This window comes from Balearica regulorum, chromosome 4 (genome assembly GCF_011004875.1).
Source record: "Balearica regulorum gibbericeps isolate bBalReg1 chromosome 4, bBalReg1.pri, whole genome shotgun sequence".
In the NCBI taxonomy this organism is placed as follows: domain Eukaryota; kingdom Metazoa; phylum Chordata; class Aves; order Gruiformes; family Gruidae; genus Balearica; species Balearica regulorum.
In genome coordinates this window covers 42,412,427-42,439,234 of record NC_046187.1, presented here as the reverse complement: position 1 = coordinate 42,439,234, position 26,808 = coordinate 42,412,427, and the positions used below count along the sequence as shown (strand labels likewise).

General features: G+C 38.0%; 1 protein-coding gene across 3 annotated transcripts; it reads left to right on the top strand.

Annotated features, from left to right (window-relative positions):
- The first annotated feature begins 401 nt into the window (after positions 1-401).
- On the top strand, positions 402-25,892 carry HPGD (15-hydroxyprostaglandin dehydrogenase). 3 transcript variants are annotated; one of them, XM_075751905.1, is made up of 7 exons: positions 402-583; positions 755-878; positions 4,883-4,989; positions 13,727-13,823; positions 21,767-21,843; positions 23,777-23,940; positions 25,044-25,892. In XM_075751905.1, exons 1-7 carry the CDS (start codon positions 491-493, stop codon positions 25,180-25,182), a joined length of 801 nt encoding a protein of 266 aa, XP_075608020.1. In that variant the 5' UTR covers positions 402-490; the 3' UTR covers positions 25,183-25,892. The 3 variants fall into 3 exon arrangements, with proteins under 3 accessions (XP_075608020.1, XP_075608022.1, XP_075608021.1); XM_075751906.1 differs by lacking the exon at positions 4,883-4,989 and having other exon boundaries at positions 429-583; XM_075751907.1 differs by lacking the exons at positions 21,767-21,843; positions 25,044-25,892 and having other exon boundaries at positions 23,777-23,918.
- The last annotated feature ends 916 nt before the right edge of the window (positions 25,893-26,808 follow it).

The following is a 26,808-nucleotide window of genomic DNA, read 5'->3' as shown; positions in this document are numbered from 1 at the left end:
CCCTTATCAAAGCTTGTAGCGGCTTCTCACGCGATTTACGGAGGCGCAAGGGCTCTTCCCCCCCTTACCGAGGGGACTTACAGCTGCCCCGGGACCTCTTTCCCGGGGGCCGCCTGCTAGGAGCCGGTCCTCGCCGGAAAGCCCGCGGCGGTTGAAGAGGGGATGAAGCTGGTCTCCCCTCTGGTCTCGGGTTCATCCAGGCGCTCGGGAGAACGATTTAATGACCTACTCCACCCCTGCTCCCCCCGCCCAGGCAGCTCCGGCCGGCTCTCGGTCACACGAGAGGGGAGCGGGGGGGAATGAGCCGCCGCAAGAGCAGCAGCGGCGGCAGGAGGAGGAGGAGGAGGGAAGGAGGGAGGGAAGGAGGGAGGGAGCGAGCGAGCGAGCGAGGGAGGGAGGGAGGGAGGGAGGAAGGAAACCGGGCAGGTGACACCGCGCTAGGTTGCTCCGGCTCGGCGGGCGCGGGGCTGGCGGCAGCGGCGCGGCGACCATGCACGTCAATGGCAAGGTGGCTCTGGTCACCGGCGGGGCGCAGGGCATCGGCAGGGCTTTCGTCCAGGCGCTGCTGGGCAAGGGCGCGAAGGTAAGCCCCGGGACGCGCCCCCTCCCCTCCGCCTCCCGCCTCTCCCCGCCGGCCGGTACCCGCGGGCGCGGGGTGGCGGCAGCCCGGTGGGCTCGGCTCGGCGGGAGAGCCGTCCGTCTGTCCGGCCGTCTGTCCGGCCGCCGCTCAGCCTTTCCCTCCCTCCCCGCTCAGGTAGCCCTGCTGGACCGCAACTCCGAGGCCGGGCAGGAGAGCAAGGCGGCCCTGGACGAGCAGTTTGAGGCGCAGAGGACGGTGTTCATCCAGTGCGACGTTACGGATCAGGAGCAGCTGAAAGGTAAGAAGGAAACTGTCAGCGCTGTGCCTCGGCTTAACATGCAGCAACCTGAAAGAGCCTGGGCTGCTGCACCAATAAGTGTGCAATTAAGGTTTCTGGAGGACAGCCTACTCCCAATCGCTTCTGACAGTGACTCAAAAAGGATTTGTTTCTGAACCTGCAGATGTGAAATATTACTACCAGCATGCATGCATTTCACCCTGTTACTTGGCACATCGTAAAGAAAAGCCCAAGAAATCATTTCCATTGAGTGCTGTGTGTGATATTTTTGTATGAAAGCCTCTGCAGAAGATAATTGTTATTTTATGAGTAATATATATAAACTTTAAAGCAGGGACTTGTTTTTTATGAGGCTTCAGTGCAGACTCCAAGCTGCATTCCCTCGTCACAGGAGTAATAAATTCTGCTCTGGGTTGCAGTGCTCTTTCCATACAGCACACTTACTTTCAACATGTGTTGCTGTAGCTGAAAGCAGAATTGGCAAAAGATGGCACGCTGCTTTATCATGGTGTTAAATACGGGTTGATAACATTTCACGCACATTTTGCAGATGCAGGGAATGGCGGGGAGCTTCCCTTGTCTATGATTTGCATTTATGTTTTTACTTAGTGAATAAATCATGTTGCCTACTGAGTTCTTAGAGTATCGGGTAATGTTGATGTACCCGTCACAAAATTTCCTAACTGGCACATCACTTCATCGAAGTTTCATTATTATGTGATACATTCATAGGTAGCGACTCAGATCCAGATTTTGACATCACTTTTATCAGTGCTCTTTCCCCAGACTCATTTGTGTCAGGCTAGACATGAACTTTTTTAGTTTTACTTTTATTCGCTACGCTTCACTGGCCGGTAATTGACTGTATCCATTTCTCTTTCACAAAACATCGCGGCTAGTCCAGAATTCAGCGATAGTGTTCACCGCTCTGAGTTAGTGTGTGATTATGCTTAATTCCAAAGCTTTACATTCTCTGTCTGTAAGTGAGATGCTGGACTTTAAATTGGAGATCTGCTCTAATCAGCAAAAAAAGTTTTTATCAGCTAGGTTTGATTATCGACTTTTTGTCCAAGTGGGAGGAGTAACCTAGGAGCAAAAAAAAGCATCCTAGGGGTAGGAATAGCATGTGCTGCAGCATGGCTGTTACCCCAGTGTGCTTTCTCTCCCATGATTCCTCCTCTCTTTAGTGCCAGGCCAGTGCAGGACCAACAGGATGTGCACTGGGAACTGGAGGGAGCGAGACGGGTCAGCGAGGAAGGTTTTGGAACCAAGTTAGTAGGAAAAGAGCAATCAGAGTAGGATTGGAATGGGCTCTCGCAAGGAGCAAGAGAGCATAGGCAGCTGCTGCTTATGCTTCTCTGATACTGCATTATTCCTGCTGCAGGCTTCTCGGCACAAATTTTCAATCATGTCTTACAATCCTTTGGGGTTTCTGGGGTATTTTTAGTGGGTTTGTTGGTTGGGGTTTTTCTACTATATTTTCCTATTTTTTTCACTTGTAATTGCAAGCCACCACTTAATATACTTAGATTAATTTGACTCCTAGTGTTTAAAGTTCTTAGTGGGATGTGTCAAGTCCTGTACTTGCTTTTTATGTTAAAGGTCATGTGTGTGAATGAAGTTCCTCTTATTTTAACTTTAGCCCTTTCGGTATGAATCAAGTAGCAGTACTAGAATTAGTATCTGTAGGTACATAATGTTTATGAGTAGGAAATCAGCTGCTTCAATTACATTCTATTCTTGCCTGTGCTTTTTTCTCTGGTGACTCTTTCACATGGTTCCCCCCCAAAAATATTCTATCTTGTCCCACTTTTGAAAAATCGCCATACATTTACTTTTGCTTTCCCTTAGTATTTAGGAAGTTCACGTGTAACTGGTGTTTGTACTTACTTTCCACTGTTTTTCTTGCCTCTCCTTTAAAATGGATCCTCCTCTTCATTTTTCATTTTTCTTCATTCAATATTTCATATGATCATCTGCTTTTAATTTTAATGATTCCATAAGCACTAACTAGTGTGCAATGTAAACACAGACTTATTCTACATTCAAAAAGGGAAGAACAAGACAGTTTATACTGATGTGTGGGTGATAAATTTATTAAGAATCTATAACGAGATTTTTCTTTTTGTGGATAGGTAAAAGATGGGATTACTGTAGGCAGGTAAACTTTTACCAGAAATATTCCAAATTTGGTAATCATTCTTTATTTTCACATAGATATGCAAACACCTGAAAAGCATTTGGTTCTTGTGTCAGTGTGTAAACTAGAAAACTACAATTAGTCAAGACTGCGAGTTTAATAAACAAATAATTGTCAAAAGTACTATTATCCACGTTGGGTTTTGAAGGCAAAAGATTCTATTAAAAATGAGGTTGATGAAAGATGCTGTTCAGACAAGGCTTACAAGGGAATCAGAGAACCAGCTTACAATTTGGGTCCTCAATTAGCTTCCAAATTTTTGATTTATTTTACTCACTGAAACTGAGATGATAATCAGTTCTGCTCCTAATAAAGCCAAAGGTTTTCATTTGGCCTTGCTGATGCAGGATTGGAAAGATGAGAAGTGATTGAAGAGTTAAGTTGAGAAACCAGAGAATGAATTAGCAACAAACATAACAAACGCCAAAAAGGCAGACAGCCAAAAATAGAGGCTTTAGTAATATCAAAATATTCTAGTACAGAATAAGAATATTAGAAAAATCTGTACAATAAAGGCAGTTGGACAAATAAAACTTTTCCCATCAGCTGCCCAGCTCTTGTTCTGATGACAAGATGATGACTGTGATGGACCTGCAGCATTCAGGCAAAGAAAAGGCTGTAACAGTACCAGCCACCTGGTGCAAGAAAAACCTATGTAAACCCCTGCAACTGCTGCAAAAAAGGTAGATGTCTCAAAACTGCTGCTATGCTCCTGATTGACACTAATGATCAAAGACTAAAGATCAGAGAATTAAGATGGTCATGGGATTGCCTTTTAGTGAAGTGGTTTCATTAAGGCCTGTCAAGCATCATTACAGTATACCTGAAATACTCTAGATTTTTAGTCAGTCATCAAGCAAAGTTTTTGAAACAATATTGGGGGGGGATGTGTCTTGGTTTACATAATAATATTTAGTGATGAGGAACAATATTTGGAGGGAAAAACAAACAAGCTATATAAACATGTCAGATAATGTCTGCAGTCATGGAAAATCTTAGTCTGGAATGAACATCTGGAGGTCATCTCATCCAACTATCCTGTCAAAGCAGGGCCAGCTTAGATGATTTTGCTCATCACTATGACATCATCATGTTTTTCCATACACATCTTTTATCTTAGTTCAAACACTGTCACCTGGGAGAACACAATGTCATTGTGGAAGTTTCCCAGTTCTTTATTTTGAAATTCTTTGGAAGACAGGTCACTGTTTTCGTCAATAAAAGGAAGATGTGAACTTGAGAAACACATTATTAAAAAGTTACCTGACAAGGAGGGTGTATAACAAATTATTCATAAATGGATAAATTTAAACAAGAACTGTGATGAATTATTTGTAGTTGAAAGATTCATATTAGTTATATCACTGAAAAAAATTGCGTTCTTAGGTTAAATTCGGACTCAACCGGGAATGTTGTTCTGAACGTATGAAGCTTTTTCACTAGCTATATCAAACTGTTACAAATCAAGCTATAAATCCTTAATCTATATAATTAGGATGCCAAACATCTTATTAATACAAAATGTATGGGTGCTAAGAACTTTCATTAGCTCCTGTTAACAGGCATTATAAAACTGAATGAAAAGGCAACTATGGTATCTTAATCCTTTCAGTTTTCCTGAATATGCTTAATATTGGTGAATGGTTAGATGAGGAATTTAATTGCATGTTGCTCATTAGTGGTTAAGAAAACAGTGAAGACATTTTGGTAGACTAATAAAACATTAATTTGTATGCATGCATTGTATTTTTATATCTTACTTTCCATAAGCGCTAAGAAATTTCACCCTTGAATCTTACTATAGGTGCTTTCAAAAAAGTAATTGAACATTTTGGAAGGCTGGATATTGTGGTTAATAATGCTGGTGTGAACAATGAGAAGGACTGGGAAAGCACTATACAAATTAACTTGGTAAGCATGATCTCCTTTCACATGTTCATACTTCAGTATTTAATGCTGGAAGACATTTAACAGTCCTTGGCTTGTACAGATTGTGCCATATGAGAGAACATGAATTATTGGATTGGTAAACACAGCTATTGAAACAAGAACCACCTAACTGCATATGTATGAACCAATAAGTCTATGTGTGGTGAGTCCTTTAAGTTGTCTATCCAAGACGCACAGCACTGCGTAGAGGTACTCAGGCTAACACTAGACAATATTCTCTTTCTATAGAACCCAATAAAATCCCAGGTAGGTGTTACAATTTGGTGCCCAAAGCAGTAGAGCTCCATCTGCGGGAGGCCAGTCTGTTTATAGGAATGTTTTAAAACATTTTATTTACTTGTGGAACTCAGCCGGCCTGCATTAGAGAATAAATTGCCTTTTGCATTACGAGAAAACTTGTTCAACCAAAAGCTCTGCATTTTCTTCACCAAGGAAGCAAGCATACAATCTGAGCTTTTAATAGAGGCCATTTCACCATTGTCACTGATAGAAGCGCACCACTTAAGACCGCTAATTTCCTAAAACCCAGTACATTCAACGAGCCAGTAAAATTTATTTTCAAACAGATTGTTACCAGTTCTTTGATATTATCTGGTATCTCAGCAGGTGAGACCACCATATCTGTTTCTCAGTTGAAAATTTTTAAGTTTAGACTACACTGCTAGGAGATCTAAGCTCCAAAGGAAAGACCAACTCTCTAGGTTTATAAAATTCTGAGCAGCTTGTATTCTACCACCTGTGGAGTTGATGGTGATTCACCAAGTCACCCCTATGACCAAAATGTGACAAACTGTTATAATCTAGATCTGCAAAGAAAGTAACAAAAGGAAGCTTGAAAGATTGCAATGTGGAGTTTTCTCCAATCGGTCATTTGGAATTTGTCAATGCAACAAGAAAGTTCAGGATAAGAAAATTAAAAGTTTGGTTTTAGCAAAAGTCTTAAGGACAAAAGTACCTGAGTGTTTGAATCCTAATGCGTCCATGAAAACAAAGAAAAAAACAAAACAAAATCAAAAAAAAAACCCAAAACCAGAGCAAGCAACACAATCTGTATATGAAACAAGTTATAGAAAAATTAATGGGAAAATATGTTGGGGGTTTTTTAAGTTAGATTTAATAACACTTTTTCTTGCTCTTTTATATCTATGCACAAATTTGCTTACTTTTGGAAGGGACTAAACTGAGACCACAGATTAAAATTTCCACAGTAAGAGAAATACATTTGTTCATTTTCCTTTACCTTTTCTTGACATCTTCTTTAAGATTTAAATACACACATTTTTGCCTCCTTCTTTCATTTCTAAAATACCCTGACAAATTGAAAATCAGGAAACTTCATATTGTGAAGTAACAGGAGTGCGACATCCTCAGTGCTATGCAACGTCAATATCTATTAGCACAGATACCTTGAATTTGACAGAAGATTTTACCTGTGTTCTAGATCACTTACTTCTCTTTATTTTTGTGCCTAGTTTAACATAGGCAGCCATCCACCTGTCAAATTTGCAAGCACAGATAGTCATCATGAGAAAAATTGAAGCCCATGTGAGAAATGTATTTGTCTGTGTTTCACCTTTAAATTTAGCTCAAAAAATGAAGGCATTTCTGATTAGCAAATCTTGGAGATATTTTATGTCCAGGTAAATATCCTAACTTAGCGTGATTTCCAAACAATTTTTCAATGCCAAGAGCTTGAAACAGTAGGCATTGAGAACCTCCTCCTACTATTCTTTTTATCTTACTACCAGTGATTGGGCTGAAGCAGACCATAGGTGGGTTTGAACCATCTCAAGTAGCAGAAAAACTGGAATCCAAGCCTTACAAATCTATTTACTTAACTGTCAAGCTACTGTCCCTAAAAAATAAAATTAAAAACAAAGGGAAGATTTTATAGTTGATACATTATTGTATAGAACAGTTCACCATAAATGTCCTAATGACTTAATTCATAGCTGAAAGTTGAAAAATTTCATCAATATGAGTTGAAAAATTTCATCAATACATGCTGGTGACTGGACTAAGAACATCTAAAACGATCAAGCAGAGTAGAAGTACAGCCACGTGAGTTAAATCAAGGACACACTAAGATCCAAATATCCTCATTTATCTTTTGATTTGAATATTCTTTCTCTGTCTAACCTTGAGTCAACTAACTAGCTTATTTCCATAGGGCATTTCTATCTGGTTGCTGTAAATTCCATAAACCAAGATATGACATTTTGTACTTTTTCCTTTTTAACTATAACAATGGACAAATAACAGCTGCTGTATGTAATATGTTAGATTGGTTTGCTCCATAGAATATTTTTTGCTTCTTGTAGAGAAAGAAGCAAAATATGTATGAAATACATGATTTTAAAATGTCTCTATTTCACCAACATAGGGCATTTTAAGTACTGTTCGTGTTATCCCTAAGAACGGGAGTAACTACTATGGCCACACATTTTGATACACGTTATGCACATTTTTTCTACTTAAAAAAAGGGAAAAAAGCCCTCTACATGCCAATCTTAATCATAGTGATACCATTTATATACTGATAAGACAAATATTCCCTGCCCCAGTTTAAAGTACAAAGTACAAAAGTAGAGCAGTACAGAGCAAGATAATTCAGAACAAACACATATGGGGTGTGTTCTTTATGGCTAAAACAGTTCACAGAACCGGTTGGTCTTCAGGAATGTTTTTAAAGGAGTGCAAGGAAGGTCCCTGATAGCACTGCTTGAGAAAGCATGAGGAACAGAAATGAAGCAGCAGGTGCGAAGAGTGGAACTTAGTTTAGAAGGAAAAAGAGGGAATAAAACACAATTCCTACTTGTATCCATTACAGTTTCTTAAGAGCGAGAAAAGACAGCTTGATAAAGATGGGGGGAGGAAGGGTGTCAGCCGCGAAAGAGACTCCTGTTGCAGTGCTTTCCAACTTTTGCTATATTTTGTGCTAAACAACATCCACTTTTTCATTACTTTATTAATATTTCTAATAACTTTTTTTAGTTAAATATTCCAGCAATGCCTCACCTCAAAACTCCAAAGCCAATAGTGTTCACTTGATCAATATCAGCTTGACCAATGGCAGCTTCAACTACTCATACCCATACAAAAGTACACTCTTGTTATTACAGGATATAAAAATTATCTTGGCAACCATACAAGAATTCCATTTTAAATGGATATTACCAGTGTAGTTTCAACAGTCCGTCACACACACACGTATACCCATGCACAGAATAGCACGAGGACATATGACACATGCATTCTTTTCAGAAGTCCTACCTACAGTCCTCCAGCATGACAAGAAGAGTGTTTCTTGCATTCAGCTTCACAAGAACTTATGCCTAAGGAATCCAGAAATTCTATAATCTGACTTTGTTCTTTTCAAATCCCTGAAGAAAGAAAAGTGCTCACATCTTTATGAGCCTTGAACATATACATTAGTTAAGCAGAATTTGGTGTTCTAAGAAGCTTCCCTAATTTTGTATTGATGATGTAGGCTCTCTGGAACCACTGTAGTTATCGTGGCTGCTATAATTACAGTATCTTTCTCTTCACAAATGCACTTAGCACATTTTATACTAAGACAATCCCAAACTTTACTTGGAGGTTCCTTTTTTTATGCTCATATTAGAGGTTTCTGGAAACTAACATATAGCTTGCAGTATAAAGTTAAATGTAGCAGTACTGGTATCACATATGCAGAAGCACTTTACATAACATTTTGACTATCTCATTGTTTTCTTATGCCAACAAATCAATTATTTTGTAGGTATATTTAAACAGATTCCCCAAATGAAATTAAATAGACTCGTGAAAGAATTTGACAGCAAAATCGCAATTATCTCCTGTTTATGTGATGATTTTGCACATTTTAATACATTATTCTGGCAAAACTCTAAATTGCAGGCCATAACTTGGGCATAACAAAAAACCCCAGTCATATGGGCTCCAATTTTTTAAGTGTTGCCCAGAGAGAAATAGAATTCAATAGCACATGTAAAATTTGTTCAGGTGCATTACATTTTTCATGGGTTTGCATAATTTATTTCCATAAATGACTAAGATAACAAGTGCTTTTGTAAAATGAAGCCTGACTAATGCAGGGTTTGTCCCTGAAAAACACTTAGATTGGTACTACAGAGAAGAGAAAGCAACACTGTATATACATGCCTGGCTCCATTCAACATAGCTCACGGTGAAATAAAGCTTCCAGCAACCAGCAAACCTGGCAAAATCAATTCATTTGCTCATCGGTAAGGAACTATTCCTCAACAGGCCAATTAGTGTCTCGGCAGAAACCAGAAGGGTAACTAGGCAGACTTCAGAAGTGATTAATTTTATTTATTTTTGGGACAAATCCTTCACGATCATCACAAGGCTGTTCCATTGTGCAAGCTGTAAAAGGGAGTATGCTGTAACCTTCTTCTGGTCCATACACCTTGCTCGCCTTTCCCAGTGTACCAGGAGAAATGACAAGGACTGAACTTTCATCCCAAAATAACGTGACCAGGACACATAGCTGGATTCAGCAGCTGGGAATTTCCACCAGGTCCCACAGTACAGACAGAGGCAAGCCCTGTTTCTTATTGCTACAACATAGAAACAAACCAACAAGCTGTAGAAGATAAACTGGCATTTTATCCAGCTTGCATTCTAAGACAACCAGAAATGCACTAACTCTGCTGTTCAGTGCCTTAGCTGCTTGTTCTTCAGCATGATTTGCTGTCAGAAAGACGACTAACTGCCTAGGGAGAGACGTGGCCACCAAAAAGTGAGAAGTACCACTTGTACCTTGAAATCCGTGACATGAGGGTCAATCTTCTAAGTGCATAAAGAAGCCTTTAAGTATAATTATTTTTGTTGTTCATACTGGACACAGGAAGGACACAAACTTACCTTAATAGCACAGTAAGTCAATGAACTTCTTAGCTTACAGTTTTAATGTATGTTTACAGTAACCAATGTTGAAGTACAATGAAAGCAAATTTCTTTAAACCAAAAACTGCTTAAACCCAGCTACTCAAAATGCAATACTATTTCTGTGTCCTTGAGGAATGGGGAGGTGTGGGGGGACAATAAAGAAAACCTCACAATGAAAAACTAAAACATAGTATTTCACTCCCATATTGTACAAAAGCTTCTAATTTCTAGCAAATGATCAAATCCTAGTGCACATTCCTTTCTTCTTTCTGCCTCTCCCTCCCTAGGCTTCTTGTTTTCCACAGTTTGAGCTGGAAATTAAAACTTGAGAGCCTGCAATTTCATTTCATATAGAAAGCAATTAATCTATACATAGGAATGCCAAGGGACTTCCATGCTTGCTACAACCCGTCGGCTTCCTAGAAAATCTAAAGTGAAGACAAAATCACTCCCACCTCCCTGTCCAACAGCAAAGGGCTAAAATTTTCCATGGATATCATGAGCAGCACTTAGTTTCAGACTTTTGAAGTTTTTCTTACGCAGTTCATAAAGTACTTTGAAATGTTTCCTTATAGATAGTCATCAATGTACAACATCACAGTATGAAAGTCAAATGATCTTGGGTCAAATTCCAGCTCTGCACTAACCTGCTTTATGAAACCACAAGTCAATGGCTCTTTCATTTGTTTTTTGTTCAGTATTCCTAGCGCTGAACTAGATTAGCTCAGAAAACTACATGTAATATTAGGACTGATTACCAATTACCATTTTGTTCTCTCAAAGGAATTCATATTGCCTTATCACCTTGATAGCAATACAGTAGTCATCTTCAGCACTGAAGGAATGCAGATATACTTTCTCAGCATAAAATATTAGCATGCATAAGGAGACTGCAAAAGCATCAGACAAAGCGGTAGGGGAAACCTTATTTAGTAAGTGTAAGAAACTGTGTCAGTTGGAACACCTGCCTTGAAACACTAGGAAAAAACACTGTGTACTAAATTACTTTCAAAGCAATTGCCACTTGCAAAGGATGTTGATTAATGATGTTCTGGGCACCATCACTGAAGAACACTTTTTTTTCTTTTTTTTTCTTTTTTTTTTCTTTTTGTTTTTTTTAATGGATCAAGCTAAAATGAAACCCATTGACTTACAAGTGTTATGTTGGAATACAAGAACATTGTACAACACTGGCTAACACTGGTTCCTAACACCACAAAAAAAAATGCATTAGGTTGCTCTTGAAGACTTGGAGTCATATTAGAATCAGAGTTTCAATATATGATTTCTTTTAGAACAGTACAATTAAAACTATACACCCATGTGATATATAGAAATATCAAGAACCTCAGATTTTGTAAATTCTCTTTCTGATTTTGACACTGATACCTAAATTGCCTTTCATACTACAGTAAGTTCAGCCGCTGCTGTTCTTCCTTGGAGAACTATTGAGAGGACTTTCTCTCCTGGAGAAAAGGGAATTCTGGCAAGAGAATGGGAGACCTGCTGAGTGTGCAGACAGCTAGGTTTTTCTCACCCTGTATATTGGGTTCAGAGGTTATCTCCAGAATGATTCTTTATGTTATCAGCCCAAACATCAGAAATAGCCATGTCACCTGAGATCAGCCACACTCGATGAGAAGTTTTTTTGCAAGGATAACAGCAGGTGTAAGGGCAATATCCAAATGAAAGTCTGCATTAATTCTGAAGACAACCTCTCACAATACCTACGTAAAGGTGAAGGCTTCCCCAGCCACTTGAAGAAATGCAAAGTTAATGGATTGTAGGGAGGAAAAAGAGCAGTACAGTGATTTTGATAAGAGTCAAGCTACCCACTTTTTTCTTGTCTTATAATTGTGGTTTGGCCAAGGACTCATCTAGCTGTATTATCTCTTTGAATTAGAAGACTGGAGGAATAGAAAATTCCTCAAGGAGCCCCAAGCTACTTCCTTCTCTGATTTATTTCCTCTAATCATCCTAAGTGGAATTCTCTTTTTCTGTTCAGCAGGCTGAGCCACTGCTCCAGGGCATGGCAGGACCTGCACCTGCTCTCCGCAGTCAGCATTAACCCCTTCCTTTCTAAAATGTCTTGCTTACAGCCTAGCATAGGTATATCCTAAAAACCACCACCCACCCTTAAGTCCGAGTCTAATTTCAGTTGAGCTGCCAGTGAGTTTATGTTCAGAATGAGTATATCTTAAAGCAACACTACCAGGCATTAAAGATCTTGTTTTTCAATAATTCATTTAAAATTTACATGTGACAATCCACATTAAACAGCACTTGACTACATTTGTAACGGCTCTGCTACTTTCCAGGACGTGCAAGAGAAATCAGATTTAGTTTGGTATTTTACAAGCCACTGAAGACAGTTCTTTGGAAAGTTTCTGCTAAGACATTTGATCAATAACATTCTTTTGATATTAATCAAAACATTTTAAAAAGCATGTTACTTAAGACACTGCATTCCAGGAGAAAAACATAAAAGCTTTTTATGGGAATTTTTTGTTTAAGAAAAGTTTAAAATGTTATTTCAGAATTTTAAACTATTCATATTTTGTGATTTTATTTTACATCATTTCTGTATTCCATACTGAAATTATATTGATATTGAAAATAAAATGGAGTTTTAAAAATCTCTGCTATTTCAGTTTTTAAAAGCAGCTGAATACATTTGTTCATTTCAAGTAGAAGTTGTAAAACAAATGTGAACTGATTATGGAGAGATCTAACAAAATCTGTAAATAATTATGGAACTCATCACTAATGCAGTAATATTGCAATGTTTCACTAAAGTTAGTACCTTCCACTAGAAGCATTGTCTGCTGCCTTTCTATTATTACTTGTTAAAATCTCTGGTAAAGTGACTTACTCTCTGTGAAAGACTCAACCACTTTGATTCATTTAGGAGGCTCATAACCCCAGGCTCAGCGTATCTTTACATGTCTCTGTTTAAATGTCTGAAGTTTGGTGAGATGAATCCCAGCAGAATTTCTGACTGCAGTAGGGTTCAAAACCAGATCTTAATGGAATCAAGATTATACAGGTGTCAGTAAAATTTTCTTCCTCAAAGTTCTTTCTTACAGAAAAAAAAAAAAAAAGAAAAAAATCACGTGCTGCAGCTAATATTATCCTAACACCATGTTTCACACATCTTAGAATGCTTTTTTACCTTACATGTATTTGCCTGTTTGAGCTAACTTTCTTTTGAGAGGAATGCTAAAACGCCAGTAAGTTCAATCAGAAAAGAATACAAATTTTTAATATCCTGGGACCAGAACTATAGCACATAATCCTAAAAAGGGATCTCATGCCCTGAGCATGAGTTATAAGGGCTAGTGTTATCTTTGGATTCAGTCTGTACATTTTTTTATAGTTTAGATTAGTTTGTCTCAGTAAAAATGCTGGGGATTGGGTCAGTTCATCCACCACTTATATCCTCAGATAAAGCATGTGTGTCATCTATAAATTATTTGCTTATTCTGTATTTCATTTCCTTCACAGCATTTATTTCACATTGTAACATTTTATTTTGGTTATCGATATCTTAATAAGAAAAATAATTAAGCTGCTATTATTTCTATCCATTGCAGTTGTGCTTCTGAAGTTACTGAGTTGCATTACTATGGAATGTCTTCTGCGTTTTATAATTTTCCAAGTATAAATAAGATCACTGGTGAAGCAATATAGGTTCTAGGCACCACGATTAAAGCAAAATTCAGTTTTTAGGAGCACAAAAAGAAACACATTTTGAATATAATCATCCCTTTCTCCTCTGTGTCAGACATCTGTGATTAGAGGAACCTACCTCGGTCTAGAATACATGAGAAAAGGAAATGGAGGCGATGGAGGAGTAATCATTAATATCTCATCCTTGGCAGGTAAGAATATTTTCTATATAAACACTTGCTACTCACTGGTTTGTTTCTAAAATAAATGAATTATTATAGTGGTCAGTCACACTTTTTCTTCTTTCTTATGGCTCTTCCCTGCTTATTCCCATTTTGACCTGGGTTTCATCATAGCAACAGAAGTAATATCAAATCACAACTTTCACTGGCTTTTTGAAACTCAGTTCAATGAAAAAATCAATGATTTTCCTAACCTATAAGTCTCATACTTAATAATCTTGAGCATGATGTAAATAGTTTTTCAGGTTCCAGTACTGCCACACATTGAGCAAAACCTAACTAGCCTCAGTTCATGATGCTTATTCAGCACTATTCAATAACGCTGCTGATTTAAAACATTATGTACACCACACTGTGCGTAAGAAACAAAGTCTAATGTACATACCTAATTTGAATTCAGGGTTAACTTAAATTTGATTATTTCTTTATATTATAAAGTATTTATTGGGCATCAAATATGGAAAATTGGATAATCTTTTTTGCACAGAGAGCAAGGAAGCAATAGCAGGTCCTCCACTCAACTCCGTAGGAGCACAGCTGTAGGAATATTTAAGATTAGACTGTATCTGCTTTATTAATGAAGATTGGCACACACTAACTCTGTCTATGCTCCGTGTCCTCTCAGATGTGATCTACCTCTGCTTGAGAAGCCACAAAATTAACACTCATATTTCAGTGAGCTTAAGCTAGCACATTCTCTGCTCTCTACTTGTCTATGCTATAACTATATTTCAATTAATTGGCACAAAAATAGAATGATATGGCTTCTAAGTCAGTCAGGGTTACTGCTGTTGAGTTGTGAGGCAGAATCCTGCACCTTTCCCTGTAGGTACGCTCAATGCTGCAGTGGCTGGGCTCACAGCAGAAAAGCACAACTGAAGGAGAAACAGTAAATAAAGAATGATGTCACCTGATACCCTTCCTCCAAAAACTTGTGGGGAAATACTTGCATTCTCTCTTGTTTGTTTGCAGAGATCGTTCTCTTTTGCTACTGTGGGAAAAATAACACGTGCTGGTTTACACTTGGACTGTCAGTGCTTTCTTTGGCATCCATGCAGAATACCAAATGATAGTAATTTTATTCTGTGGTATTCCTATGTGTTTTAACAATGAAAAGCCAGTATGACAGCGGTGGCCATAGTTTCTGATTGTGGATGGGCACTAGTGCCCGATAGGTGTGAATGTTCTGAGTACTGTTAAATTCTCCTGTGAACTTTGGCTTTTGTGATAAGTTCAAATTCACCCTAGTGACATAATGCGTGTGGATCTTGAGGAACCGCCTGAATACGTGCACGTATCTCATATGGGTGAGAGGTCCTTTATCAAAAGTCTTCGTGTGCCTTTAAGTCAGCACTTGCCATACTGCCTAACACATTGCCTACTGACGCCAGTAAGTTTATTTCCATTGGCTCAAATGCACATGGTATTGGGACCAAATTAACTCGAAGGACGCTGCTATTGCGGTACAAGAGTTCATCAACTCAAGTAAAAGATTAAACGTTTTCACAGAAGTGCTGGTGCCCATGCAGTGCTTAAGGAAGGGCAGAGGTAGCAAGTAGTTTGATTCCTTTTCTAAATATTCTCAAATGAACACTAAATTATTTTCATTTTGAGACCTAACATCTTGGCTTTTCTCAGTTTGGTAAGAGCTTATAAGCGTCATTTTAATTATTTGATTAAAATTTGCACTTATTTACTTACTTTTTTAACATTAACATTGTGCCATAATGATTGTGGGTATCTGAGAAAACAGCGTTCTTTGCTTTGTTTGCTTTTACATGGCTTGTATGTAGCAATTGTTTCCAAGGCCATAAGGAAAAACACATTATAAAAGCTGATATACACTGATTTTTAACATTTATTTATTTACTACTGTTTGTGCCTTATGACACTAATTCTCCTTTCCAATCTGAAGGTCTAAGTCCTGCAGTTTATTTCATATATGAAAGGCAAACTGCCATTGGCGTGTTTAACATTCCCGTCGAGTGTTTTCTTTTCTCAGAGCTACCTTCTGTTGATCATTAAACTTCTGAGTGGTTTTGATTCCCCCTGTCCAAATTGTCTGTAAGATTTTATCAGATACGCTCTGCAGACAGCAAATATTCTCGTGTCTTGCTGAGCAGCAAGAAAAGTTATATCTCGTGCTTACGTAACTTTCCATAATATTTGCTTTGCCCATTAATTAGTTTCCAGTTCTTCATCATGGGAATTTTGCCAATGATTTTAACTAGGGACAGAATAAAGCCTTACTGGTTTATACTTCCAAATACCCACAGAACTACTTAAATGCTTCCTATGAAGTGGATGCTTAAAGCGTTCATTCAGCTGGACGAAAGTCAGAGCATCCACCCTGTCTTCCCTGTATTGAATCTTCCTCTCTTTAGTGTCTGCACAAGGCAGGGCTAAATAAGAAAGGGAGAGAAGTATGTACACACATGCAGCAAGCACCAACTCCTAACCCAGTGCATCTCAAAGCTATAAAACTTTCTTTGTTTTATGGGATTTGTGCATACATATCAAGAGGAAGTAATGCCCCTAAACAACTGAGATAATGGGAAACTTGTGTTTTACTGCAAACTTGGCCCCATAAAAGATAATGCCAATGACTACAGGTTTTTGCATTGTAATAAACTTCATTTCAAATTCAAAGAATAAAATGTTCTAAAATTTCTTCTGTAGGAAGCTATGCGCTTTAATTTTATTTTTTTCATACTTTCAAGAAGGTATTCTGTAAAACTGAATTTGTATCTTTCTGGATTCTAGCAGATAAAAAATAAATCGAAGCTCGTAGAGGGCTTAAAAACTGGTAAAAATGTTTAGCATAAGATCATGCTAGCCTTTTGAGAGGCTGTAGTAGTGTAGTGTATCTGGATACCGTTCTGTTGCACAGCCATATCAGTGGTTTGATTGCACTCAACTCTCAGCACTCCAGCTCCACAGGCAGCCAGTTTGTCCTCCTCCTATAGAAAGCTTCAGCCAAAAGAAATACATAAAGTACCCCTCAGCGCAAACTGTCTTTTTAGGCCCTGATCGTATGTATCTTACGGGAACAAAGCTAAGCATATGGTTAATATCACTGAGTAAAGGTAAGGCTTTGTCACAGCGACACAGTGGAGCAGAGGCGTAAATGGCTGTATGGCGGGGGCCTTCAGTTCAGCATCGTGAAAGAGCTTCTGGCGTCCCCCCTCCTTTGTAAAAAGGAGAATGCTGAGCAGAATCCACAGGAATGAGGTTAGCAAACTTAGAAACTATTCCCTTGAGACTTCAGTTCACTGTTAAAAAAGTTCCTAGAAATGACACAGCTTAGAATTTTTTGCTAGGATTTCTGCGCCTCCTTTGTTTTGACAGAGATCACAGCAGTAGAATTGACATAATGAACTTGGTCTTGTACCCCTATTCTTAAGAATATTATATAAACTTCTTTAATCAATTCTCTTATGACTCTGTAGGACCATCGTGCCCCTAGCTCGTTTCTCTAGTTACATATCTGCTTCCTCAAAAGAGGCTTTGGCCCTCAAAGAACATCGTAAGCGTATTCCATACTCTTTATCCAGACTTTTGCCTAAGGGCGACAAAGGAGATTTCTGTAATGTGGTTTGGAAAGACGTTTAATTTAAATAAATATTGCTAAATCTCGTGATGTTATTTATTTGCAAGTATTCTATGTTTTGCAATAGGCTTTGATAAGTATATTTTAGAAAACAAACCTCATACCGAAAGGAAAACAAATTACTTTGGCAGTATTTTCCAGCACATAGAGAAGCATGCTTTTGCTTTGCTTTTAAATAGGTTACATCAGTTTGCCAAAATTTGCCTTTCAGATTTTCATATATCTCTTTCACAAACAATGAAAAATTTAGAATTTTAGGATGCCACATGATCTGCGAATGGATTAATGGAATATTTAAATGTTTTAACAGTGAATATATGCATGTCTAAAGTATAATTGGGAATAGAGCTTAATCACTGCATAATCATAGCGTAGAAGCGGTGCTTTCTGGTGAACCCAAAGCCTCCATGAGATCATCAGCCATGTTAGAAAACAGACTGTGGTTCTTCATTCTCTGTGCCACACTCATCCAAACATGAAGTACACTCTTCCAACAATTAATGACACTTAGATGTACCACCAAACAGAAATTACCTTTGTCTCAAGCTGCCTAACAGTGCACCCGTAGAGCAAATAGGGGGTAGAAAGGTCATCTAAAAACTAATAAATCTTATTGGAAGAAAGGGACTTGTTCAAGTCTCCGAGGGCAGCGTGTGCTCAGTGGGAAAGCGCACCTGGGGAAAAATGCTTAGCTCTGTATTCATCAAAGCTCTTCAGAGGACTGAAAGGAAATACTGATTTCAACAAAGCTTACTGCTACAATTCAAGCTTGTTGATATGCTCCTCCATTTCCAGTACTAATTTCTCAAGATGTGGACATTGAAACTATTGGCCATGATAAATAAGCAGTTGCAGTGCGAGGCCGGACACCACGTCTCAAGCGGTAATGAATGATCTTGACACTGTAACAACAAGGGGACTAGAGTGTAACCAAGGGCAAGAGCCCTCTCTGTCAGCCTGCCAGGAACTGAGAAAGGTGAAAGGGGGCACAGTTAACACTGGCACGCAGGATTACTGCTCGTCTGCTTGAATTGGTTTTGGTAAACCAAAGGGCAGCTTCAATCATCATGAAATCATTTGCAATTCACCAGCTAGTTCTCGACGAAGGCTGAGAGGAGAAGGAAGTTCCCTGTCCCCTTTCATGTTCAGTGATGCAGTAGCATCCAGAGAGAGGAAAATCTAGGCACAGTTGCCTCTCCTTGCTAAGAGAGATTGAAAACCTCACGCATCGCTTTCCAGGAGTACACTGCCCCATCATCATCCATTTGAACACCCTCCCCTTCCTCCCCCCCCCCCTTATTTTGTGTTCTCCAGTCTGTTTCACTGCCGTTCCACTTCGCATAAGATAATTAAATACTCAGGGGAGCAGCAAATACAATCCAGATTTTCTAACAAATGAAGTCCCTAACTAACATGCTATGAAGTCGTCTTTGCTCACTGGTTGACTAAATACTCAGGCAGAGCAGGATCAATGTCACCCAGCGGTTCATCCCAAAATACTTGCTAGCAAAGTCCCTGGGACACACCACTAAGAGCCAGAGGTTCAGCACTCCCCGGGGCAGGGGAGCGGCTCAGAGCTGGACAGCCCACACCATCGTTCTGGGTACCAAACTCAGGAACAAAAGTGAGACAAGACTGTCATTGGTTTGGGTGAGGGATGCTAGGACTGGTCTTCATAGTCACTGCTTTAGCTGAAAGTGACTCATCTGATTTCTTCTGGGTTCTTCATTTTAGCAAAAATAATAATTTCCATTAGAAAAGAGCTGGTTTAAATGCTTTGATTCAAAAAAAGTCATTTGTTCCTCCCTTCCTGCCTAGTTATTCCTGCTGTCTTTTGACATTTAAGTAAGTCTTTGAACCTTATTCCACTTCATTATTGTGAGCTGTGCCCTTCCTTTGTTTACCTCTTGACTTTGTTACTCTTCCCTCTCAAGTAACAAGTAATTTGTCTTACTATGCTTTAAAAAAAATAACATTCCTCCTCTGTATTTCCCAGTAGATTTTGTCTTTTGTACATCTGTTAGCTGCAGCTTCACTGGGATTTTTTTTTTTTTCTTTAAAACATGTAAAACTACTCAGGAGTTTTAAAAAACATATTATAATATTTCTAATGTGCTAATATTACAATGTTACCAATTATCTGAAGAATGGTGATGATCATCAAAAGTCACCAAACAGAGCAATATTAAGCCTGTGTTGCGATCACAACGCAGAAGAGATAACATAAAAAACATTTTTCATAAATAAGCTCTCAATCAGAAGCATAACACATTAACCCAAACTAAGCAGATAAATACAAGTTTAAGAGAACAACCAGCCACTAAGTGCTTCATTTCTCACCACAGAACAGTGCTAATAACTAACAATGTTGCTTTCACTGGATCACCAATGATAAAATCTTGAAGATAAAACCTTGAAGCTGTCAGGGTTGTAATTAGAGCTTTGTGCCATCTTTCCTTCAGACAAAATGGATTCCAGTGCAAAGAGCTCATGCAAATCTCTGGTATACATAATTTTTCTGGCAAATCTATACTTAAAGCTGGGTAGTGTATAAGTCACACCCTTTCTTGACTGTATCACTTAAAGATATTAAATATGAAGATTTAAAACACATCTGAGATATTAATTGGGATGGCATCCATTAGGATCAAACATTAACGCATCAAAATCAGTGTCCAGTTTTACAATACCAGATTCAGGAACACAGACAAATCTTACCCTCTAACTTTAGGACAGGCTCTGGTTTGCTATTCCCAAGATCCTAGCTTTCGGGTGCGACTACAGCACCCATGTGGTCCAGTTCAGCTGTTATTGTATAGTGGAAATTGTTGGCATAATGGGCAGAAAGGTATATACACTCACGGGCTGTCATCTCTTCTTGACCAGCTTTTTGCCATGAAACTCAGTCTTACTAGAATTAAGTCCTTAGTTTTCCTCCAAAACCTCTGTTCTCTCTTCTTTCTCTGCTATAAATAATGATTTTATGCTCTCCCACTCCCACCATAAAGGTTCACAATGTTAGTAGTCATTTTTCATTTTATTTCTCCTTTTCTTTACGGAGGATAGCAATGATGTTACCCAGAATTGTTACTTCTCTTTCCTGTTCCCTTCTGAAAATCTTCATCCTGGCTTTTCATTCCAGAACAGGGCCCACTGCAGGAGGTACCATACCATGAAATCCTTTTCAGCCAATCTAATTCAATCTAGAAAGTGCTTTAAAAAGCTTTCCTATCCACATCTCTGCTTTCACTTCTTTCTGCTCACTGAGGTCTTCATCTTATGATTCCATTCAGTGTTTACTCACTTATCTCTATACTCTCTCTGCACTGAGGTCCTGCATTCGCTTAGTGCTTTTTCCATTTACTTCTTGCACAATGACTTCCCTATTTCATTTAAATCTCTTTAGAAAACTATCACCTATGAAATATTACCAGAGTAGTATTGTAAGTAAAATACATTTTACAACACCTCAGGTGGTGCCTCAAGTCTGAATTACTTGGTTTATAGTTGCTCCTTTGAGCAAAAGCCACTATTCAAGAGAGTATGTACTTGTTATAGTACTGACCACATTGTCAAATAAATAAGCAGTAAGAATATTGCAGAGGCAGATGATGTATTGGCCGACTGCGCTTCAGCCAGCTGTGCAGCACGCTCACTCTTACCTCTCGCATTAGGGCTAGGGGAGAAGTTTTATCTGAGGCTGAGTTTTGTTACTTCCCGCAGAAGCAACACAAGCAGGGGATTTGTCAGACATTCTATTTATGTTTTGATATATTACATAGATGATATTAAATCAGTTACAGTAGTCAAAATGCATTCTGCTATTTCCCTTACCTTTTCCCACACTTCCTCCCTGAAATAACTGTAAATGATTGCAGGTGTCTAGTTTACCTATCAGCAGCTAGGGTGTCAGCAATTAAAGTTTATCTAAAATACTTCACATACTTTACATACTTTAAATACTTTACCGATTCATAGAAGGCTCCAAGATTTCATCTTTGAGTGTTTTTTTCCAGATCCTGTCCTCCATTTTAAGTCATATTTCATAGATACAACTTTTCGTCTTAAAAGTTACACTTTTTTATTACTTTTCTTTTGCTGCCTCATGTTTTTATCCATCTCATATCTTTTCCCAGCCTACCTCAGATTACAAAATATATTTGCAAATTTTTACTAATCTATTTTGTTGCACCTCTAAAAATCCATCACTTATTTTTTACATTATAGACCTGTATGTGTGTTTAAGGTAATCATAAAATAGGAGTACCCAACACCTTTATTCAGCTACCTTTTTATTTTAAAGGACTCATGCCTGCTGCATTCCAACCTGTGTACTGTGCTACAAAGCATGGTGTAATTGGATTCACACGGTCAATAGCAGTAAGTATGTTTTTGCAAACAGTATCAGTAGCTCCTTGGGAACATGCGAAGTTTCTCATGTTTCCTTTCTATTGTCACACAACTGGAACTAATTTTCTTAAAGAAAATGAAGTGTCTGAAGCAGTGGAGGTTCCCTCCTTTCACAAAGGGAATCCAAAGATGGAATAAGTAAGGCATGTGTGTGTTTATGACCGATTTGAGGTTTTGGGAGCATGGAAGAAAGATGTTGCAAAGCAATTTAAGGACAGTGGGAGGAGCCCAAAAGTCAAATTCTTATCCAAGCTTTAAAAATATTTTGCATAACTCCATCCCAGTCATTTAACATTTCAGTCTCCTTACTTGTAAGTCAGGTTGATGACTTGTTTTTGTAATAAATAGGCAGTAAAGTGTACTTGAACGCAAAAGTGTTTACCATTATTTATTCTTACCAACTCTTAATACACTGAAAGTTCAAAATGACACATTCAAGATGGGACATGTTAGATGTTATATGACCATATAGTAAGTCTTAGCCTCTGACTTTCTAGTTAAACTGAACAAGCATTATGATAAAACAACTTGGAGGGAGTAAGTATGATTACACGTTCATAGGCTGAGCTTAAAGATAGTCTACTCATATAAAATTTCCAATCTAATTTCCAGAATAAGGCAGCTGAAATGATGATTTGGACAGTTTATTCATATTTTATGCCCCCCCCAATAACTTCTTTTTTAGATTAACCTAAACAGATTAGTATGGGTAAGTGTTGGATATAACATATTAGCCACTGCATGAACCTGACACCTGGTTTTCCATTTTTGTTTTCTCATGATACTATAAATATCACCATCTAAGTTCAAAACTAAAGGGTCTTCTAGAAAATTAGAGGAGATTCTGTCTATGGAACATGAGAATGCTGGGGCGGAGGGAAGAATAGTAAACATAGCAAATCACTGTATTTACCAGGAAAGGCAGTACAGCCTAACGTTGGGCAGGTATGATACAGAACATCTTCAACTTCAGTTTCTTTTCTTCTCCAGACCAAAAGGGCAGGTTACCATATCATGAAAATGGCATGTGGTTTACATAATACCAGAAAGGATTCCTGTTAAATGTTAAAATACATAGAACTCAGTGTTGAACAATTGTGGTTATTCATGTATAGTTCATAAGTTCTGTACCATCGCTCAGAAAGCTCATCCAGCATTCAACATATGCCTGGATGTTGTTCAGACTTCTCTGCTACACACATGCATTGGTAGCACCACAAATGAAGGGCCCTACCATTGCCAGAACAATTTGTGCTGCTTGCTTTCATCATGTCCCTGAACTGCTTCCTGAAGAAAACTCTGGCCTCTTCCCTGGAGTTCACAGGGACTTTCCTGCGGAGATGCTCAATGATAGATTCGTCCCTTGGCAGGGACAGTACAGCAGCTGGAAAGGTTTGGCATTACAGTTCCAGGGGTAGAGACCAAGTCCTATTTCTGTTGACGTGAGGGAGGTAAATACAATCTTAGAGTTAAATCTTGATTTGATTTCAGATAATTTTCATAAGAAAGTTCTTATAAGATTGGAAGCATACATTTGGGAGATATTTTTTCTTGCTTTTGCTTATGAGAGTTACATCATCACCCTAGAATACTGTTAATGACATGCCAAGAGCACTAACAAAAATATTAGAAAAAAACAGCTGCATGGAAAGAAGAATGTTGATTTCCTGTAGAATAGGTCTCCCAGCAAAACAGATGTTTTTTTCTAGTAATCTAGTATGATTACTAGAGAAAACATGCTTCAATCTTAGTTGCTGAAACAAAACAATCAGTAGTAACAAAATTTGCTTACTAGGCAAGGCTGAAAAATACTTAGCGGTAAATCTCATTCTTTGAAAAATTACTTACACAATACTGTTTTAAAATGTTGATGACAAATGCCTAATTTTTTTCTCTTTTCTAGTTAGCTGCTAATATGGAAAACTACGGTGTGAGACTCAACACAATTTGTCCAGGATTTGTCAACACACCAATTCTTCAGTCAATAGATAAAGAAGAGAATATGGGACAATATTATTCATATAAGGATGAGATAAAAAATATGATGCAGTTCTATGGCGTGCTGGAGTAAGTCAAATCAAATAGTGGGGTTTTGCCCTTTGTTAATGAAAAACAAGCACACACAATAGCGCTTTCAGCAAAACTAAAATAAAAGGGAAATGCTGCCTCCAATAAAAATCTATCAAGTGTGCTATCCTATATACAAGGAACTAATGGCAGATATCTACGGCTATTTTAAGAGTATCACCTACACAGTGATATTTCCCTTTATGCATTCCCATTTCCCAGCAAAGCGCAAATCAAATTCCCGAGTTAAAGATGGTGTATTAGATTTTAATAGCTCTTGATGTTCTTCCATAAACTTGTTTAATCAAACTTGTTGTGAGATACAAGGTATGTCATTTATATTGAATTTCCACAAAATTTGCAAATGAATCAAGATAGAAATCAGACCTAGAACTGACAAAACTGGACTAAGTTCATAAAAGCACAGTAGCGACGATAGTGGATCAGATGAAAGAGTTACCTAGCCCATTGTGGTATTGCCAACAAAGGCCAAAAGCAGACAGCTAGGAAAGAGTATGAGAACAAGACGAGCATAAAATGATATTTTTTGCACACATTCTCAGTCTCTAACAAGTAGCTGCTCAGACGCTTCTGCACAAAAGAAATTGTATGACCGTGTTGGTTTGCCCACACTTTTTGATATGTAAAATACATTGCACCGAATTCACCAAGGCAAACTGCATGTGACAAAATTCTTCTTACTCTAATTTATATGGCAGTCCTGCTACAGAACCAGCATAAACCAACAGCAAAGAGCTGCAGAGGATTGTGTAAGGATTACATCTGTCCATTGCCCTGACAGAGAAAACTTAGATAGGAAGCCCGGTGGCAGCTGGATGTCCACAGGGATTTAGCAGTAACTAGAGCAAAGAAATGATGATTTGTAAAGTTGCCACTTTACGTTGTATGTCCTGATTGAGGAGACTGAATTTCTCTCCCGAAACACTCATACCACCTCTGCTTTTCTTGAAAGTAAATTTGATCAAAAATCAGATTGTTTAATTTTCAAGGTATATAGATTTACCTTGAGTCTCTTTTTGTTTATCCTTTTCACATGTACTATTAAATCGTGATTCTAAAATAACAATTTATTTTTTTTCCAGCCCATCAATCATTGCTGAGGGACTGATAACAATAATTGAAGATGATACTCTAAATGGAGAAGTTATGAAGATTACAGCATCCCAAGGGATTCATTTTCAAGAATACAGCCAAACACCTTTTACATCATCAAAGAGATAAATAATTGGTTTATGCTAATTATTTTTGGCTTTTCTTAAATATAAAAAATTTTGAAAAGAGTAATTTTTGGAAAAAAAGGTTAGTCTTTTGTATCTAGAGCAGTGACAGTGTTCAAACATTCACATTCTAATACCAAAGAGATGGACAAGAAAATCTGGTGTAGGAAGACATTACCATCCTGGTTTGATTCTATAAGCACTAATAATAGTATTTCTTCAGTAGAATAAACACTGCTCTGAAGATTTTTGATTATGTAGTACTAGGGGCCAGTTTTTTTCCTTCTGGTAGTTCTGATCTACATACTCCAAGTGTATCTTGGTGAATCTGACTTATTTTGTGTAATTCTTTTCACTATTGTAAGCGTCTACTTATTTACATCTTGAATTCTTCAGGCCAGGAATTCAGTTCAGGAATCTAGGACACAAAAATACCCATAAGGAGTTAAGAATTTACTTTTTCTTAGGAAATGTAAAATAGAAAAAGAGGCAAAATTCTCTTTCCTCATTTATGCAACTGAATATGTTGCATATCGCACAAGAAAGTACAGATTTTTATCTTCTTAGATTTTAGCTATTTATAAATAATTCAGAAATATTTTTGTTTTCTTTTATAGATATATAAATATTAATTTTCTCTCTCTGTATATACAAGGATGAATACTTTGGCATTGATTGAAATGTCTACTTACTCATTAAATCTCATTTTCTAAACCTTTAAATCTAATTTCTTGCCTTGATTCATTAAAACCTCAATTAAACCCTGAATAATCTGGGGTTTTTCATGTTTTATATGTGTTCATTTTGGTATCATGATGCATATTCGTAGATGGAGTGTGTCATATAGTGGCAATGAAAATAAAAAAATGAGCTTCCTACCTCCTGAGCATCACTGGACCTTCTGCATCCAGGTAAATCCTCAGTTACATTTCTGAAACAAACCTTGGTACTCCATTGGTTACATGCCTGACAAAAATAAATCTTTACATGGTAATTTATTTAGCCTCATAGCGTAAGAAGATTTAATAACTCCTGGGAAAGCTGGGAAAAGTTAATATTTACCCTCCTTAGGAGTATTGACTTTAATTTCACTGGTGTAAGCACTGTTTTTTTCAGCATTGTAACTGAAAGAGTGGAAACACTAATATTTACCTTCTGTGGAAGTCAGGGAGTAATGAGACGGTGGGGAGAAGAAAAGAAGCAGACACACATACCTTGAATTACTCATCATTCTCCCCCTGCCTCCATTTTCGGCTATGCTAATACTATTCTTCAAGCTTATTTTGAATGCACACATGATGCCAGCCACACCATCAGCATCCCTGAAAGTATCTGTATATCCCTCTGGACTAACAACTACTACCTGATTTGATTGTATTAATTTCCACTTTTGTCTCATTAAAATCAGAGCACTTCCTAATGTGTGGCAGAGTAGTGCAAAAGATGTGATGTAAACTTAAACTCAGCATGCTTCTTTAGTTAGGTCCTAACCGATAATCATCTACCTCTGCTCCTCACCTTGGTAAGCAGTATTTCAATGTAGATATAAGCAAGTGAAGGTTTAATAATAATGACAGCACACGCAAATCATGTAACTAGCAAACGCCATGCTAAATTAGTTGGTAACTCA

Coding starts and splice junctions, on each gene's coding strand:
- HPGD (XM_075751905.1), top strand. CDS start 491: ATGCACGTCAATGGCAAGGTGGCTCTGGTCACCGGCGGGGCGCAGGGC. Junction 879..4,882: donor GGATCAGGAGCAGCTGAAAG/GTAAGAAGGAAA, acceptor ATCTTACTATAG/GTGCTTTCAAAAAAGTAATT. Junction 23,941..25,043: donor CAGTTCTATGGCGTGCTGGA/GTAAGTCAAATC, acceptor TTTTTTTTCCAG/CCCATCAATCATTGCTGAGG.